The sequence below is a fragment of the Danaus plexippus genome, chromosome 10, assembly GCF_018135715.1.
Source record: "Danaus plexippus chromosome 10, MEX_DaPlex, whole genome shotgun sequence".
Classification (NCBI taxonomy): domain Eukaryota; kingdom Metazoa; phylum Arthropoda; class Insecta; order Lepidoptera; family Nymphalidae; genus Danaus; species Danaus plexippus.
In genome coordinates this window covers 5,070,028-5,089,622 of record NC_083543.1, presented here as the reverse complement: position 1 = coordinate 5,089,622, position 19,595 = coordinate 5,070,028, and the positions used below count along the sequence as shown (strand labels likewise).

Sequence of the window (19,595 nt, the reverse complement as noted above, 5' to 3'; positions counted from 1 at the left end):
GCGTATTTGTAAATAAAAATATCGTCATAGTGACATTGACAATTGACGTTTACCTTAGAGACAAGTTTAGTGTGTAACTACTTAAAATTTAAATGTTTAGTTATTTAAGAGCCCGTGCACACAGAGAGCGGTCAGAGTTCTGAGTTCTGGTGACCGTTGACCGCCCAAGAGTTCCAACGCATACAAGCTGCATACAAATTGTCGCGTTCTAGTTTTGTTTGAGTCTTTGCACATGCAACATGTTACTAGAAAGTTCGTCATCCGATGAAGAATTATTGTTTTTGTGGAGTTCAGCAGCTTCTAAAAAGAAAAGGAAGTATTGGGTGCACCCAATTAACACAACGCGAGAAGAACAAGGCGAATTCAGTAATATTTTTCTGGATTTACTTAAAGATGAACAACGATTCTATAATTATTTTCGAATGTCGATTAATAGTTTTAATGAATTGTATAATATCATAAAATCTGATATCGAAAAACAAAATACTAACTGGAGGAAGTGTGTTTCATCAAAAGAAAGGCTGGTTATATTTTTAAGGTATTACATATACATTATACACCTTTTTGTTTAAAAAAAAGAGAGACTCCATCCATTTCGGATGTTTTTTCATTTTTATTTTTTAAATATTCTAGTATTTTATCACAATCACTGGGGTCGATTTATTCGTTTTCTCGTAATTTGTTCGCTTCGTTCAGTATATATATCATATACAGAAACTTCAGAATGTAGTATTTTGTGTTCCATTCATCGTAGAGTTCTGTGTCTAATGTAAAAGTGGTATGATTGTTGGCTGGAGAACGCTGACTATTACTTTCTGCTTGTCTTCTTATATTAAAATCGTCTAAAAACCTTAATTGCGAGACTTGTATATAATACTTACTTAAGAATTATACTTTTTATAAGCCTGGCCTATAGAAGATTCATTATTTGTCTTGTATTTGTTGTAGTTATCCCTTAGATTCTTCCACTTGGCTATCCATACTTTAACTAAAAAAAAAAAAAAATGTTACAGGTTCCTTGCTACCGGAGATACTTTTAAATCAATCGGCTATTCATACCGTATGGGATCTACAACTGTTGGTAAAATAGTGAGGGAAGTGAGTAAAGTAATGTGGAAAACACTACAACCACTATATATGGCAGAGCCGACTGAAAAAGCATGGCAGGAGGTAGAAGCTGGTTTCAATGAGAAGTGGAGATTTCCAAATTGTATTGGTAGTATCGATGGAAAACATGTTTATATAAAATGCCCACCTAATACGAGAACATTACATTTTGGCTATAGACAAAGATTCTCTATTATGTTGCTTGCTGTGGTGGATCCAGATTACAAATTTATTTTGATTGATGTTGGTACCTATGGAAAAGATAGTGACAGTACGGTTTTTCAAAGCACGTCATTCTATCAAAAAATAGTTAACAATCAGCTGAACATTCCCGGGCCAAAGCCGTTACCAGGTCGCGAAAAGCCAGTGCCTCACGTTTTAATTGGAGATGGTGGTTTCAAATTAGAAACATTTTTGTTGAGACCTTTCCCAACTAGTGTAACTATACAGGATGAAAGAAAAAGGACATATAATAAGAGACTGGGTAGTGCAAGACGCGTAGTAGAGAGCACATTTGGCATTTAGCCTCAAAAAATGGCTGGTATTTTTAAAGCCATTGGAACTCAATGCAGACACTGTCGTTGATGTTGTACAAGCAGCGTGTTGTTTACACAATTACCTTAGAGTAAAAGGAGATTGTCACGTCTATGATGATGAGCCAGACATAAACAATGATCAACGTAGTACCGCCTTTCAACCTTTTCAGCAAACAAATAAGAACAGAACCAACTGTACAGCGTATGCAATTCAGGACGAATATGTCACTTATTTTAATCAATAGGTGTATATATACCCTGGTTAAAAATAATCATTGAAAAAAAATTGGAAAAATTCGCAACATGTAAATTGTATATCTATATGTTTAAGCAAATCTTGAGCAAGCGTGGTGATTAATGCTCTAACCTTCTCCTTGTGAGAAAGGCCTTTGCTTAGCAGTGGGCTCCTAAAGCAATTTAAATCAATTAAAATTTCAAATTTGAAATTTCAAATTTCATAATAGATATTTTTTTCAATGAGTATTTTTAAACAGGGTCCCAGTTTAAATGAAACTAATATTTTAGATATACTACCATGATCACGGTTGCTGAAGAGTAACCGAAACGTCGAATACGTAATTGGTTAAATTATTATTGTTGTAAACCTTAAAGTATATCATTAATTAAAATATAATTAGAGGAAGCAATATAAGAAAACAAATGTTTACTTAAATGAAACGAATACTTTTGGGATTATACTACGCGTATTTTATTATTTTAAATAACTACGTATTCCCATTATGTGAATCACGATTCGCGTCTCGTCTGCCCGTGATCACGGTTGATGCAAAGTAACCGAAACGTCGGGAGTATGTAGTTTTAACAAAAAATAAATCACGCGTAGTAAATACGAAAAATATTAGTTTCATTGAAATGAATAAAACTCGCGAAAGTCTTAGATCTCATTAGGGTCCCAGTTATCAATATTAGACTGACATCGATGATTGACATATAATAATAACAATAATAATAATTATTATTATTATATTGAAATATAATTATTATTAACAAGTGATGTTTTACTTACTCTCTCCAAATACCATTTCTGTGGCAATTTCAAGCCAAGCTTCAGTTTTTTTGTCGCGTTTTTTATAGTATATATTACTTAAATCGTATAACAAACTCCTTTCCCTAAGTAATTCAATCAACTTTTCCGTGTTTGGAAACTGGGACAACGCCGCGTTTCCAGCGTTCCCGGTCTTGACGGGAAAAGAACTCTTGGAACGCGACGTTCCGTTTTGACCGCTGCGATCAGACTGCCCTATGTGTGCGTTTCTGTTATAGACTCGGTATATTCTAATGAATGCTGAACGCGGAACTCGGAACTCCTGACCGCTCTCTGTGTGTGCGGGCTTAAAATGTTGACATTAGCAAAATATTGCACAATTCCAGTATGAGCGAAGTAGTGCAAAGAAAAAGAAATTGTTATTTATGCAAGGAACTATTAAAATTTTTGCTTTTTCTTTTCTTTTATTTTTTGGTTTTTTGTATCATAAGTTTATTACAATATTATTTCCAAAAATATAATTCTATATAAGCATTCTATTTTTCGTAAAATATCAATGAAATCTACGTTATATTTAAAATTAGATTGACTTATAATTAACTAAGTATTTTAGAAAAAAATAATATTAGAAATATTAACTTCCCCTTAATTAAATTCTTCGTTATTACACATATAATATACATTTTAATAGTAATGATTTTTTAATTTTATTTTTTTAGTCATAGTTATTTGTCTTTTAAATTTATGTTTCACTTATGTACTTTACGCTTTCGCAATATTTATCAAATTAAGGGAACACCTATAATCTTTTCAGTAACTAAAATTAGCAAACACTATTACAATTACTAATTATGGAAAAGCAACAATCCACCTTTTCTCAAGCATGGCTCTACCCACTATATATATTCAAAATAATGACAGTATTCTCAAGATAAATAAAAAAATAACGAATAAATATGCTAACTCTATTACATTTCCAATACCCAATAAATATAAGTAGTGAATTATTTTATTTTAAAGATTAGTAATTAAAAAATTTGAATCATTCAAAAATAACGTTACTGGTCCCATTCCAATTGTAAAATAATGTTTGGCGTTTTTTGTTTATAATGTCTGGTGATCGTTGTAAATTAGTTTCATTGCTCTTTCGTTGTGGTTTACAAAGATGCCTATAACATTTACATAATCGCAATAATGGTATCCACTGCACCACAATAAACTAAAATGTTTACTCCATTATTTATGTCAATGAATAAAGTTATGGGTCTTCATTAACAAACTTCGTTCTGCCCGAAGCTAAGAGTAAAATTTAATAAAGGTAAAGTTTTTTGAGTGATCACCTTATTTATATCAAAACGATAAACAAAAATTAGTTTTGAAATTTTGTAAATTACAATACTTTATAAATTTGATGATACTCATTCTAATGGTTTATGGTTAGCAATATTTTTGTTTGTTTATTTGGCGCATAATCAAATAATGCTGATGGTTTCCCAATGCGGGAGTAGGCAACATGAAACTGTCCATGAGAAAAATATGGATTTTCTAGATTAACGGCGCAAATACTTAAAGACTGACCCTGTGACTTAATTATGGTTATTGCGAAAGCAAACCGCAGTGGAAATTGCAGTCCTTTACGTTGCGTTAACACTACAATAAATAACGTTTTTTACATCTTAAAAATATATTTCTTCTACTTCTTCTTTTTGGTTAGTGGCGTTTCCTTATAAATTTCGCCAATGTCATGTGCCGATATTATACTGAACTATGTAAAGAAAATATATTTAAACAGTTTAATGAACTTGAATGTAAAATCCATAAACACGCATTTTTTTTTAATATGTTGACGTTGACAATTAAGTCAATTGTTTAGCAAATTTTTATTTAAATAGTATTTTGTTTTTAAGATTTATTATTTATTTACTTGTAGCATTTAATGAAAAAACATTTAACAATAAAATTTTGCTTTATAAACCCAATTCTACAATAATGCGATATCATAGTTTCTTTCAAAATCAACGAAAATTTAATTCCAATCTAGAAAACAATATTTAAAAAGTTATTAAATTTTTTAAGATTCTTTAAAATAAAATCCGTCGCCGAAACGTAAAAAAATTATTTTGAAAATGAAACTTTCAAAAAAAGTTTTGTACAAATGTTATGTAATAGCCGTCCGTAGGCACATATAAATTACCTTTGAAGTCCACAATAGCGGATACTACGTCCTAGATACTACTGTAAGAAATACCCTCACCCTAGAAATACCAACAATAGAAGGGTTGTTGCTTGCTCTAATTGCGAATAAGCTTTTATAATTATCTGGTCAGCCAGCCTTACAATTTAATCCAGCAAGTAATTTTCAAATAAATTTCTGAGGTTTGCAATCATATTTCTTTTAAAGCGTTATATTTCTTAGTCATCAATTTACGAAAATAAACTGACATTTCGTCACATGGTGTCGTTTACAAGTTAGGGTAAGTGAAGACGTATGAGTCAATGAACAGCTGTGCAAGGCAGCCGGCGCGCGCGCAGGTTGTAGTCTCACACAGAGCGCTGCGCGCGCCACGCGCTTCTTACAACAGGTGCTAGCCGCTAAGATTCACGTGTGAAATGTCTCGTATCATAAATAAAACAGTGATATAAAAAACTATGCGTTAATTACTTATAAACAGATATATTTAGTCGTATTATATTTAGTTGTATAATTAAGGACGGGTAATATTGATAAGTATTTTGCACAAATAATGTTTAATATAATTCGAGTGTCCAACAATCCGAGAATGTGACAAAGTGGAATTTATTGTATCAATAAAATTTAACACGTACGTACAAAATTATTTTAAATTGTTTAGGAATAAATTTTAAGTTAGGTTATACAAAGTAATATACAGTGGGCGTGTAGTGTTGAGTGGTGCAAACAGTGAATAAAAATTGTATGTAAGATTGTTTAAAATTTGTGTGTCGTGGGAGCGGGCTTATGGGGCAATGTGTGTCCCGGGATCAACCGGGATCATACGCCTTCGCGCGGCACTACGATGCGGAGAGCTATGCAAGTAGTGCAAGCGGAAGTACAAGGAAAGTAAGTAAAACATATTGATCACATAAAAATATAATAATCCACTTCATCTTGCTTAAGGTCTATAATTTTATTTTGTTAATATGTTTTTTTATCTTTGTTTCCGCATAATTTCAAGGTGTTTATATGACTAAGAATATGTCATCGAATTAGTTATAAATTTAATTTAGACATGACTTTATTTAAAACCATAAAAGGATGAAATTATAAAACTTGTTGTATTTTAACTTAATACATCAATAAATTCCAATATCTTTTAGTTTTTATTGGTAATTTTGCTAAATTGGTATCACTTTTACATCAAAATTCATGTACATACCTACAATAGTTATAGATACTGGGTGACGAAGAAACAGACACATACTCACATAAATAAACATGTATATTTATAACATTAACTGTTCAAATTAACAGAAAACTAACAGATGTTGCTATGTTTATAATGTGTTCGAAAAACTATAAATCGTTGTATTGCTATGGAAAAACATTTCACGACTTTATGTTCGTTTGTGAGAAGTTTCCGTAATTAAAGAGATCGAATATACATTCACATACAATTATGTAACTTTTTCTTCCGGTTACATGAATATAAAAAAATAATTCCATTTAGAATTAAGATATTAAAAATCATAGTTTCTCTTATGCACACTTGACAAATTGTATTTCCTTCTAGAATTGTCATTAAGTAAACCAGTTCTAAAACTTTTTCTATACTCAAATTACGTTTAATTATGCTTACCGCATGTTTGTACCGCCAGACTACATACGGAGCGTTTCCCGTTTATTATTCAATAATCTAAATTAACACTATAATGCGGAACGATTTGTGAATGGTGAACTATTAACGCTCCGTGACGTGACATGTCTATGCAGACATATGGTAATCATGCTGAACTTTAGTTTGTTTTAATATATTTTTTATAGTAATTGAGACGTTCGTAAACTAATAATTAAGAATTATTCACAAGTTACTGTTGGAAATATCTGAATACGTATGAAAGTTTTTCATGATCTTTATAAAAGTTTATCAGCTGTTTTATCTCCATGTTAACTTTCAAATGACATTTATTCCGAAACTTCAAACCAGAAAATCTTAAGAAACGAAGCAATAAACTAAGCCGTGATATATTTCTTTCCGTAATAAAATAAAATCCATTTTAACAAGTACTTCTTACAGCCTTGCATTCATAATAGAATTTATATCTAGATGAGCTTGAAAACGTGACGAGAAACAATTTAAAGATGGTTGTAACTGATATTTTTGTCCAGTTAGAATTTACAATTAAACGGTGTACCACAGACACACAATTGTTCAATGGACACAATGGGGGCCAGTGACCCGATTATCTCCCATTAAAATGCGTTACCCAGTTATGTTGACAGGTTCACATACGCAACTTGAAACAAATTGAACAGTTGCGTTTTCATTGTTTTTATAAACAGATTCCCAAAGTTAAAACCAGTCACATTTGCAACCGTATTGTCCTATAAATTGATTATTATCGAATGATTAGAGACAAATAACTGAAGTCACAGTAAATTTTGATTTAATTAATCAATGTCAAGGCCAATTGTTTTTAGCGATTTACGATTTCAATTTCACTTCATATGAATTGTTATATAATAATTTATGTTTTATTGTGATTGATATGTGCTTTCTTACACAAGAAGTGTGTATTATTACGTAGTAATTACGTTTTCACCATCGCGATCGTTACGGAGTCGAGTCTACTCGTTTACAAGTCGTTGATTCGTTTAATAACAACTTATTTAACGAGATTTCTTGATTCTTAACGTTATCAGAGGACTAAGTATTACCTTAGTCCTCTCTTACTATCTTTTATAAACTAGCCTGAAAAAAACAAAATAACCCAGTCAAAATAAGCAATTATTATTGACGATAATCATTAAATAATCAATTTAAGTGCCTTTTGAATCAAAATCAATAAAATTAATTGCTTATGGCGAAATTAAAGAACATTAATATTCAAATGATCGTACCTAATATTGATAATATAATGTTAAATAAGCGTGAAGTTTCTGTGAAATGAATTTTTATATTGAAAGCTCTTTTTATCTCTCTTTATGTACTTCTTTTTTATGATATGGATTATACATTGCCACTGAAAATGTAAAATATTTTCCCAAGTCAACATTTTTATTTGTTAAACGAATTATAGTATTGAATACTGTGTCGAAATTCTTATAAATATTAGTTATATAATTGTTGTAACGATTAAAAAAAATATTAGTAAAATAGTTTTAATTTTAATAAAATGTAAAGGTACACTAATCTGGTTTAAACGAATGTTTTCTTTTATTTAGAAGAAAATATCAGAAGCACATATACTTCCTCAACTTGTATACTGAGAATAACTTCAAACACAAACGTTAATTTTTTTTTATAGAATTACACGCATTGATTACAAAAATACATGGAAATTTTTCTCTACTCAATTAATTACTTTAAATAATTTATGTAACATACAAGCTCGACGTGAAATTTAAATATCAATTAAGAGGGAAGTGATTATATAACAGTGATCGCGTACTTAAGATTTAAAATTTAAGTTAAAAAAATATTTTAAAATACAGAAATTAAAGAAAAATGAAAATATTTTTGAAAAGCACCTCACGGAATATACATCCAGCGTTGAATAAATTTTTAACAAGAATGGATTATGGAATAGAATTTAACAATAATTTTCACTTGAACATTTGAAAGTGAAAGTGAGAGGATGCAAAAATTATTGCTTCCAGTCTTCGAATTTTAATGAATTTTAACCACGAACCAGCTCATCAATGATGAATTTGTTTGAAGGAAGTTATACCCTTTTGTCAAAAATCTGAGCGACAAGATACGTACGTCGCTTAACAGTATTAGGTATGGTATCTTTAAATAATTGTACTTCTTATTATTGTCGAATAAAAACTATTTTGAAATAAGTAGCATTTTTAATTTTTCCCGAAATTAAGTATCATTAGCTCTGAACTCCCATTTATTCTTATTGTTGCTTTAATTTACTATCTGACATGAAAACTTATTCCGAGACTCCGAATAAAACGAGTATAAAATGAATTGAAAAAATATTGATCGTCAAAGTACTTGATTGCAACAAGCCCAGAGTATTTTTTTTTGTTTAGCCACATCCTATCATGGGGTACAAAAAAGCAATGAAGACATGTACATACATATACATGCAAACAAAATAAACTTTGTTTAAGCCGTCGTCAATTATCTAAGTCTTTGAAAGTTTTATGTGATAAAAAGAAATGGAAGTTAAAAAACTGGTTCTAATATTAAACTAAACTAAATTACTTTAAATATATGAAATTAAATAGGTTATTTTTTTTCTCTATTACCATCAACTACCTAATTAGGTTATATTTTGATGGAATAAAAACAGAATTTAGTGATATTTCGATATGTTAGCAATTAGTTCCGATACATTCGATACTTTTGTTTGGACGAACACATAATAAAATAAATTATTTATGTCTTAAAATTCCAAATGTAACGGTATTTATTCAAATGTAACTTTTATTAAAGCTATTTATATAGAATGTTTAACGTAAATAATTTATTTTCTATGAACATGTAGTTTTACAGAACGTCTGTGAGCATATCTTGTTAAAGGAAATGTTGCCTCTCACGGTCGTTAGAGTCGGTACATAGTAATATATGAAATAATTAAGGCTGAGAACGATTGTTAAGTTGTTGCTATTTCAGGCTGCTTTGCGACTTAATATGCTTTACTCTTGTTTGTTTTAGATTTAATGAGTACTTTCCCTTTTGTGGCAGATTAATTTCCCTTTGTATATATGCGAATGCGGTGCCATGAGATGATAAAAAAAGTCATGTGGATATTGTTACTGAGTAAAAGTCTCGCAGTCGTAATATGATATCAGAACTTGAGACTCGGTACACTTTTGTATAAATCATAAACACGGCCACAGTTAGTGCAAATGGTCGTATCAATAAATGTAGGTAAGAGATATTAGTTTCACATCTCTTATAGAATTGCTTTCTAATTATTATTAAAGCTCAAAGTTAAATCTTATAACAATATTGATGTATATTTAATAAATAGGTTTAAAAACATGTATCTATAGTATGTGGGTATTCGTTATTAACCAAACATAGCTTAGAACTACAGCCAAAAAACCGCACACTTACATATGTATATACACGGATACACACACATACGAAATACGCACATACCCATACGCGCACTAAAGCACAAACACATAGGCACACATAGTCCTTTTTTTCGTAAGGGGTTAAAAAAGAAAACATCTACATGCAGATCAGGTAAATAAAATAAAACTACTTGTAATTTTTACTTGATTTTAAAATACGTCTTGCGACTATTAAAATCCTATAAAATGTAAGTCTAAATCGGATCTAGAGTAAAACACAAACACGAAGTTTGACGTTAGTTTAAAAAGGTCGCTATAAAATATGTTTTTGCTTATTCAATGTACATAATCTTGGCGATTGATTTATCTTATAATATTTTTATACAAGAATGGAAGGCACAAAAGTTAATAATACCGTTTAAATGAAACTAATATTTTTATTTTTATTTATTTAAGAAGAGATGTGAATGTCTGTCTGCTCGTGAGCACGGTTGTTGCAAAATAACTGAAACGTCGGGAGTGTGTAGTTTTTTTAAATAATAAAATACGCGCAGTAGTCCGAAAAATATTAGTTTCATTTAAATGAATATTCGCAAAAGTCTTAGATCTCAATAATACCGTTGTTGTTTAAAGTGGGTAGTAAAGGTGATGTTGGTTATGATTTTTTTTTCTGACCGATTGCGAACAATATAATATTATTGTTGAGTTATTTATTGTATTTTCACATAGCGGCACGATTTTAAAGTCGTGACTTGTGAAGTTATCACGATATTGTAGGCAATCTAGCTCCTCATTGATTCGCACTGAAATAATAATACTAATATAGAATAAAAAATATAATCTATTCTAAATAACACAAATATCAAAAGCACTTATTCCAACCGGAAAATTTTGTAACAAGATTTAAACATGTCTGTATCTTTCGTATTATCTTAAGAAATCCTACGTTCTTACTATAAAACACGTTTATAACATAAGATTAATGTCTTGGCTATAATTAAATCATGGGAAAGTCATTTCACGGTTTAATTACTATAATCCCATGATGATTTGACCTATGGGTTATGTACCTTATCAACTATTTAAACCGAGAATGCGAGAAGGGTTGCTTACTTACAATTTATTAAAGAGACGGTCTCATTTAAACTGTTATATACTAAAGGTCATTTAAGATATGCGGGTCATGATTCGCGATAGCAGATTTGAGTTTTATGAAATAATATATTCACTTATAACTTACAGCTTTCTGTTCATGAAAATTTCATTCATTTATTGTTTCATTCAAAAAACTGATAGCCCTACAAGATTGCAACTTAGTTATTGGCTCTCAACCCGTTTATGTTTTCACATCTGACGCATAAAGAAGGGTGTCATAGATGTGACGTAGATGTGTGTGCTTGTATGTGTGTTTATCTGTCTGTGGCATCGTAGCTCTCAAACAGATCGACCGACTGCGATGCGGTGTTTTCATTGGAAAGTCAGTTCCTTGATGATGGTTCTTGCCCATGTTTGGTTTATATCGGTACAGAAATGCGAGAATAACATCTTTCTTCCAATAATTATGTAAGTAATTCTTTGCTTACAATTACTCAATTAGGTGCTCAATCGTTAAATAACAATGAATTGGTCGGACTTTCTTCTTAATTTGCTGTGTATGTGATATAAGAAATGCTACATCTGTAGCCATAAGAAGTGTGTATACCAAACTGGTTTACCTTATTTTATTAATGTAAATTAAAATCTATGCTATTGCTCAGTTTATGGATACAAACGGTGAATGCAATAATCTGTGTATTTCATTGATTTACTATATTTTTTTATAAGTACCACGTGTATCTTTTTCTCTGTTGCTTGCTGACTGCTGGTAGCTATGTTGATTTGCTTGCTAGGTTGACTTGCTGGTAGCTTATAGTGCTATGATATTTGACAGTATGCGTAAATAGTTTTTATTTATTTATTTGTTTATTTGTAATTTTCCATTTCCATTCACGAATCGATGAACCGGAAACTCTTCGTTTGTAGTATAACGATGCAAACTTGTACTAAGCTTACAAAATAAGAAGTTAAGGACATTTGAGTTCTTTCCGCAGATGTATGATCGATCTCTTTGAACGATCGTGAAATTGTATAATCAGTACATGTGTGGGCCCTGCTATGTGTACGTATATATATACGTGTATATATATTTAAATATAGACATATGTGATTACGGTACAAAATTTATATAACTGAATATATTGGTACATACAATAAATATGAAACAACTTTATTTTGCATATTTAAATGTATGCTACTAATTTTGTATATATTTTTACCTACGTCACATTTTCTTTAAGGAGGTCTCCTATTTTTATAAGACCATTTTATGTTTCAAAAATTCAAAACATTATAAATAAATTACATGTAAAAATCATCTTCGATATTGCTAAGTTTTAAATACGTGGTTAACTCAGTTAAAATAATAAGCAATAATATTAAATAAAATATTTCGTTACGTTTTTATATCCTAATAGTCAAAATTTCTAACTTGAAATAATTGAAAATGTATGAAAAGATCTTCATTCATAATTACTTCATTATTCACCTAAAACTTCACTTATTTTATATGAATTAGAACATATCATGAAAGACGGTTTAAATTTCTCCGTACCCAAACTGAATGTTTCATGTCTGTGCTTGCCAAATGACCTTTTGATAAAAAAGTTAAATTACATCGCAAGCCCTCCGTTGGAAAAAAAATTACCTTCGTCTTTGCGGTCGCTTAATTTACGCGAAGCGATGTTATCTGCACCTGGTCTTTGTATCGGAATATTTAAATAACTGTTATAATTTGTGTCAATATGTTAATTAAAATTCAATACATTATTAATTAAATAAAGTTAGAGGTGACATATTCCATTATGTAATATTTAATTTTAGGAACTATCGCTTTTTAATTTAAATATTAGGTTTACTTATATATTTTAAGATTTCTTAAATAGTTTTTTGCTGAATAAGTAACAAACTTTCACATATCCTATCGATTCATCTTTAAAAATTTATGCGAAAAGGCCATGACATGTTTTTTCTAATAAATACCCAAAGGAGGTTCACGAATCAGTGAGTGTTGGCTCATGTTAGCCACTGAGGACGACATATTCGCCTTGGTTGTTCTGCCAAAGGACATTCACTTTTCCTTAATCCGAGGAAATGAGGAAAAAATATATATTATTGTCACGTATAGAATATGCAAACGTCATTTTATTTATTTATAGGTTATGATCTATAAGATCTATTTTTTTCACATTATAATGACCAATAATTACCGAGTATTTCCTATATTATCACATCTGCGTGACTTCCGTTTATCTTCCCAATCAGGTATATTTAACTCAAAACTATTTACAGTAGCGTAAAGATGGCGCAGATTAAGAGAGAAAGCTTGTAACAATTATTAATGCATCGGGATAGTGTTGCATGTTATTATCTCCACATGCATTAAACATCTGTAACCTTAGAACGTGCTTTCTTTAATGATGTGTCTCTAAATATTTTAAATATATAAATTATTTCAGATACCATTCCAATGTCAAAACCAGTAGAAAGATTGATAAACTTCTTGGATGTTACTTTAAAATTTAAATTGTAATTACATTATCAAGAAGGCATTTTTTTTTGTATAATTTCCATAAATATAGTGTAAAAATAATTATTATCCAAATAAAATTATATTTTGATTTGAATGTGACATATATAGCCATTAAATTAGCAAGACGGGTTCGACAACATCACATAATCTTAACGTAGGACCAAACAGGTTCAAGTTTTCGCAAAACACTTTCATTTTTCACAGTAATTTTATTCATTCTATATGTGTAGCTAAAGAAGTTCACTCCATGAATGGTCATACAACTTAAGCAGCAGCAATGTGCATGATTGTTGCAAGATTGAAGATATGACACATGAACCAACTTTCCAGTTTCCAGCCCTTTCACTGTCAATCCCTTAGGCATCAGTGTGATTTTACGTTATTGCGATGCGAGAAATACTACTGGCACTATACAATTCGTATACGAGTACATTGATGATAATTCAAAAGTATTAGTAATAATTAAGAACAAAATATTATTCTATATTAATATAAACATAAATCAATGTCTTTACATCGAGTAGTGAGTTAGAGTTTTAATATTTTTTTTTTAATTTAAGAAATGTATGCACGTAATCTGTTATAATTATATCTCTTCATTGAGGTTCAGGTCATTCAATGTAAGCGGCTTCTTTATCACTATTAAAGGCAACTGCTTATTATAGAGATACATTCAAAAGACAATCACGAATGACAGCTTCATTGTACATCAAAAATTCGTGTACATTCTTTTGAATGAATCATCGCAGACTACAACAACTCCTGACTCTCGATTTTTTACCTTTTATATTATTTTGTTAACCTTAGAGCTTTTTATACATCTGTGTTCCAATAATAAATTGAGTTTTTTGTTTCGATTTTATTTCTAATGGATTTATAATTTGTAACTATATTATACCTTAATGACTTACCCGACTCAATAAACTTAATGACTAGCCAACTAGTGTGTGCTCTCATCTTTATAATTGCAAACTTCACGACCGCTATCTATCTAATGAATTGAATAACAATGGTTCTGTACTCAATACCATCTAATGTAATGAAATATTAATAATTCTTTTCACAGCAACGGCTTCGATTGAGCAATTTGTTAACACGAACTAAAACTGTACTGGGATAATAACGCCTGATGCAAGAACTGGTCCGAGATGTTAGAGTATAACAATAGTTACCTTTTTTATAATGTAAATAAATTACTTTCGTTCGGTGCATTCACCTACATAAATAGACCTCTGTGTGATTTGAATTTATATCGAGTTTTTAAGTTCAACATTTTAACAACACATAAAAGTTGCTTTCGGTACACATCTAACTCACTATATAAAAAAGAATTACTACTGCCAAACAAAATTTGTGTAATATGTACCGACTATAAAACAAGCCTGTTAATACGCATGATAAACCACACCCTAGACTTCCATTAACGATTTCCTTAGCATAGATAACATATTAAATACATTTTCTTTTACAGAACGCTTGAAAATCTAGGCGAAATATATACTCTTTTGTATTCTAGACTTAAATTGTAAATTACAAGTGTTAGAGCTAATATTTTTGTTCGTTTTTTTTAACAATGCAGTAATAATAATAAAGAATCACGATGGATTGACGTGTGCATCAATTATATTCCGCTAAGCCTGTTCCCATTGGAATGTGGTCGCGTCGGAAGGGAATGACCGCGGGCTCATTACACAAACATCTACAGCCTGTTTCTTACGTGGCCTTTTTTATACCTGAAGTCAATCTGTACTGATAACATCTAATTTTGATACACTTTAATTTAGAGACATATCAGTACAAGACCGAGGACACACTATAGTAGATTTCGATTTCATATTGGACGACTAAAAGGAAATTAAATTTTGTAACTAAAATTTCTGATTGAAATTAATGCTCGCTAGTTAGATACTAATATTTTTTTTTTGTTTATCTCGTTATATTCCTTATTTATATTTTTAAAGTACTTATATCTCCTAACTATAAAAAATAAAAGCAAGAGAACACGTAAATAGCCTTTTCTAAATAATATTTTTACACTGAAATAGTAGACGTTACGCAAGCTTTACAACGGAAATAGCACATTGCTACTTTGCTCCCTTTTCGCAGCATAAATAAGTGACAAAGCAATTCTATCCCTAAAAACGATATTATAAAGGCAATTTTCTCCTAGCAAAGTTTGCACGATGGCGAATCGTGAGGAGGGAATTAAGAAGCGAACCTATTGCATACTACCAAGGTCATCTACGTATATATGCACTTCGAAGCCATAAAAGATTGTCTTAGGATTGCTAACTCCTTACAACTTTTCGATCTTATCGCCTTTGTTCATGAATGACGGAATAATAAAGTCATTTAAATTACAATGTGCGTTAGTCATGTATACCTATGTATTTTATCTACGATCTTTTGGATAAAACAAGTTTATTTAAAAATGAACTCAAACCGTATGTCGAAGAATAATTTTATTTGGTGCAATTTATCTTTTTTGTAATGTAATGTATATATTTATGAATTGATTATTAAAATAATTCCTTTTTTAATACGCTTTTATTAGCTTCTTATAACTGAAATTTCATATATCTGTAATAACGAGTACTTATAATTAATAATAGTTATGAATGTTTCCAATACTTCTAAATTTGTAGTTAAAATGAATGTTTAATGTTGTGAAGATTTAAAGTTTGTAGACAAAAATTTATTTCTCCTCTTATAATCGCGAGAAACGAAAAACTATATCTACTTCCTAGGTTAGTCTATTATCCACGAGATCTAAAAAACCTAAGTTTTTCGACTATTACAAGAAAAAGACAAACAAAAACTAACTTTAAAGTATCTTTTATCTGTGGAATAATATCTGTCTAAACAACAAGGAGTATTTAATAGGTAATATGTTAAATAAAGTTCTGTAAGCATACTCGGGTCAACAAAATATTTTTTCTCCTTATTTATAATAGGAAAGACTTAACTAGAAAATTCTATCGATCGTAAATAGTTATGAGTATTTGTAATTATTACGTGCTTTTTAATGCTTCAATTTGTTACAGAATCTATTCAGTACTTATGATATAAGAAAGAATAAAAAAATGCGTTTAGCAATGCCTTTAAAGAAAAATAAAAGAAATTTCAACTGTATTCACTATCGTCACGAGTTCTTACACAATGTTATAGATTACTATGAAAATAATATAAAATTGTTTGCCTACTTTGAATGCACAGTTACCGATGACATCTATAACTTTTTCTGCTTACCTATAATTTTAGAACGAGTTGAGTATGTGGGAATAATAAATATGCGGTAAACATTATTTTTATGTTGACTTTTCATTTGCTATTTAGATTAATAATCTCAAGGGATTCCTTGAATGAAAAACGGATTGGAAACTTTTTCTCATTTGAAGATATTTGAGATTTTCGAGTGTACTCATTTAAATGAAACTAAGCATTTCGGATACAATGAGTTTTTTTATTATTATGGAACTACACTTTTTCGTCTGGTCCGCCGGTGATCAGGTTGCTGTAAAGGAACCGAAACGTTGTGATTATTTAGTTAAAAATAATAATAAAAAGCGTAGCATCCGAAAACCTTACTTCCTTTTTCTCATTTGATATTTTAAATGGAAATTCGTATTGATTAGTTCAAAATAAAATGAGTAATGATTGTTATAAAATATTTAACGAAGGTAAAAAGTCGTATTAACAATTTTAAACAGAACAATTGTGATGAAAATAAAGTTATTTTTTATAAACAATGTCGGAGTAGAAATATCTGTCTTCCCTTGCCAATGTACCAGATATACATATATCTATTTTATTTTCATTCATGGCCATACTTTTAGTCTCTTACTAACTGTATAAGGAAGCTTAGAAGTATAGTGAATGGTCGCTACGTCCCCAGTGCCTTGGCCCAGTTATAAACGTATCCTTTTAAATTTTAACATTATTTAACACCCAGATATATATTTGCCTATTTTACTTTTTTAAATTTCATTACTTTTTCATATAACAAAATCATGTACTACAAATTTTCTAAGATATCTAAGGGACGAACTTTTAAAGTAGCAGGTTTGTTATTAGTTTTTATTTTGAAACAGGTTTGAAGTCTGTGGTAATAAAAATGAACATTTCATTTCAAATGTTACTAGTAGAAGAAACTAGTGTGTATAAAATTCTTCCCAAGATTTCTATGCGTGAAAAACAGAAAATAATGCTTGGAAAGCATTCCATTTAATACTTTGATTGTAAAAGCGTGAGAAAAAAAATTGTTGGCTTGATTTCCTCTTTTGTAATTAACATGTCAATAAGTTTTAATATAAATTGACTCAACAAGATATATGAAGAAGTTAATCCAATCAATGGCTCCAAAGTCGCGAAATAGTCTCAAGTAACTGCACCTAATGCATGCGAAGTGTTTTAGAACCATGTGTTTAACTTGGGAGTTCCAGGACGGTTAAGTAAATGTCAAAATAGTCGAGAAACTCCTCGGTGTGACATGCGCAGTTGTTCGATCAATGCACCCCAAAGTGCGCGCGCCACCTAGCTCCACCGCAGCGCATCTACGCAGTTGGACGCAAAAAACATTACCCGTAAAGCCAACTCTTCGTATCGCCCTTGAACGGGAAAAAACCTTCCTATTCTTTCTACGTTCTAAACAATTATTAGCCATTAGTGCCAAAAAATTGTTTGTGAGTTAATGTTGGTTAGATCCTATTTATCTCGTTAAGAACACCTACGCGCCTGAGAGTCAAGCTAGTTCAGTCAGGTCGCTGTTGCGTGAGTCATCGGATATCCCGTTGAATCCGATCTGTTAATATTAGGATAAACGATATATGAGTAGGATTTAGTGTTGTGACAGTGATATTCGAATGTCCGTGAAAGGGCCCGTTGGGGCCGCATTGATGATTGGGCTCCGGGGCCTCGCTTAGGAGACCTCCACACGTAGCAGCTGGGATGGATGACTGTGACCTGTTCTATGACGACGACGGCGAAGCTCAGTGCGATATGGCAAGTATACGTCTACTGAAATATTTATAAAACCTGATAAAGAATAATAAGATATAATACGGATTTCATTATCTCAGTTCAAGGCTGTTTAAAAGATTAATAAAATGTTTATAAATATATAATATGGTTACATGAGAAATGAAACAATGGTTGCAAAAAATTTTCACAAAATGGACGTGCGATTTTGTGTGATGCAATACCTACACTTGTAAAATTCTTTTTTCTAAACTTAAAAGGCTGGTAAGAAGAGATGGCCTTAACTTGAATACTAGGAAAAGGTTATTAATATATACGTATAGTATACGTGTTTTATTAATTTGCTTTCAGCTCGAAATATTAAGATATGAAACAAAAGGTATATGACATAAGTAAAAACGCTTTGAAATATTTAAAGGATGTCTTGTAAACTAATTGCAGTTAAAAGCAAACTAAGTATGTATATGTAGATATATTTACAAATAAATGGATATTTTTATGTAAAATTATAGAATAATTAAGAGGAGTTCTTTAAATTAAAACAGTATTTAGTATTTAAAAACGAAGTTTAAATTACCGATACATGCGTAAGATTTATGGTATGAGAATATTTAAGAAACAAAAAGTATTGATACAGAAATGTTTTTCATGAAAACACCTTGGCACTGATTGTTCTTATTTGAATATCAAATAGATTAAAATGTCACGGTCACGAAAATATTGATAAACAATTAAGTAATGTTTAAGAATAGCTGTTAGGTCAAAGCTTGATGTTTTAGAACACATTTCCAACCAGTTATAATCGGAATATTTTGCTGGTACCGTTTTGATGTGAGTGGTAATGGTTGTTTTTTTAAATCACAGCTAATGTCAAAGATGTGGACAAACAGCTCTATTGTCACTGATACTATCTTAAGTACACGTTTAACAATTGGACAATAAACAATTGTTAGTAATAAAGATCTATCTTATAAAAGTAAAAGTCTTCTCTGCATGCTGTAAATTTAACGGGGGGAAAGCCGGTGAACGCAACGTGAGTAGTTAATCTTAACAAAGAGCAACCGTTCACGCACCCACGGGATTGTATAACAATAACAATTTACATTACTTATAATGTCATGTGCA

General features: G+C 30.5%; 2 protein-coding genes across 6 annotated transcripts in view; both read left to right on the top strand.

Moving 5' to 3' along the window:
• Window positions 1-99: 99 nt before the first annotated feature.
• On the top strand, window positions 100-3,106 carry LOC116766866 (uncharacterized). The gene is made up of 2 exons (XM_032657000.2): window positions 100-538; window positions 1,014-3,106. Exons 1-2 carry the CDS (start codon window positions 240-242, stop codon window positions 1,630-1,632), a joined length of 918 nt encoding a protein of 305 aa, XP_032512891.2. The 5' UTR covers window positions 100-239; the 3' UTR covers window positions 1,633-3,106.
• A 2,083-nt stretch (window positions 3,107-5,189) lies between these two features.
• LOC116767078 (uncharacterized) overlaps window positions 5,190-19,595 on the top strand; it is a 55,223-nt gene continuing 40,817 nt past the window's right edge. For 3 of the 5 annotated variants that reach the window (XM_061521464.1, XM_061521465.1, XM_032657244.2), the window contains exon 1: window positions 5,205-5,728. In XM_061521464.1, coding sequence (XP_061377448.1) covers window positions 5,627-5,728 — 102 coding nt within the window. In that variant the 5' untranslated portion in view covers window positions 5,205-5,626. Of the gene's footprint in view, window positions 5,729-18,099; window positions 18,495-19,595 lie in introns of those variants that run through there. The other 2 variants (XR_009752667.1, XM_061521466.1) reach the window with 2 other exon arrangements.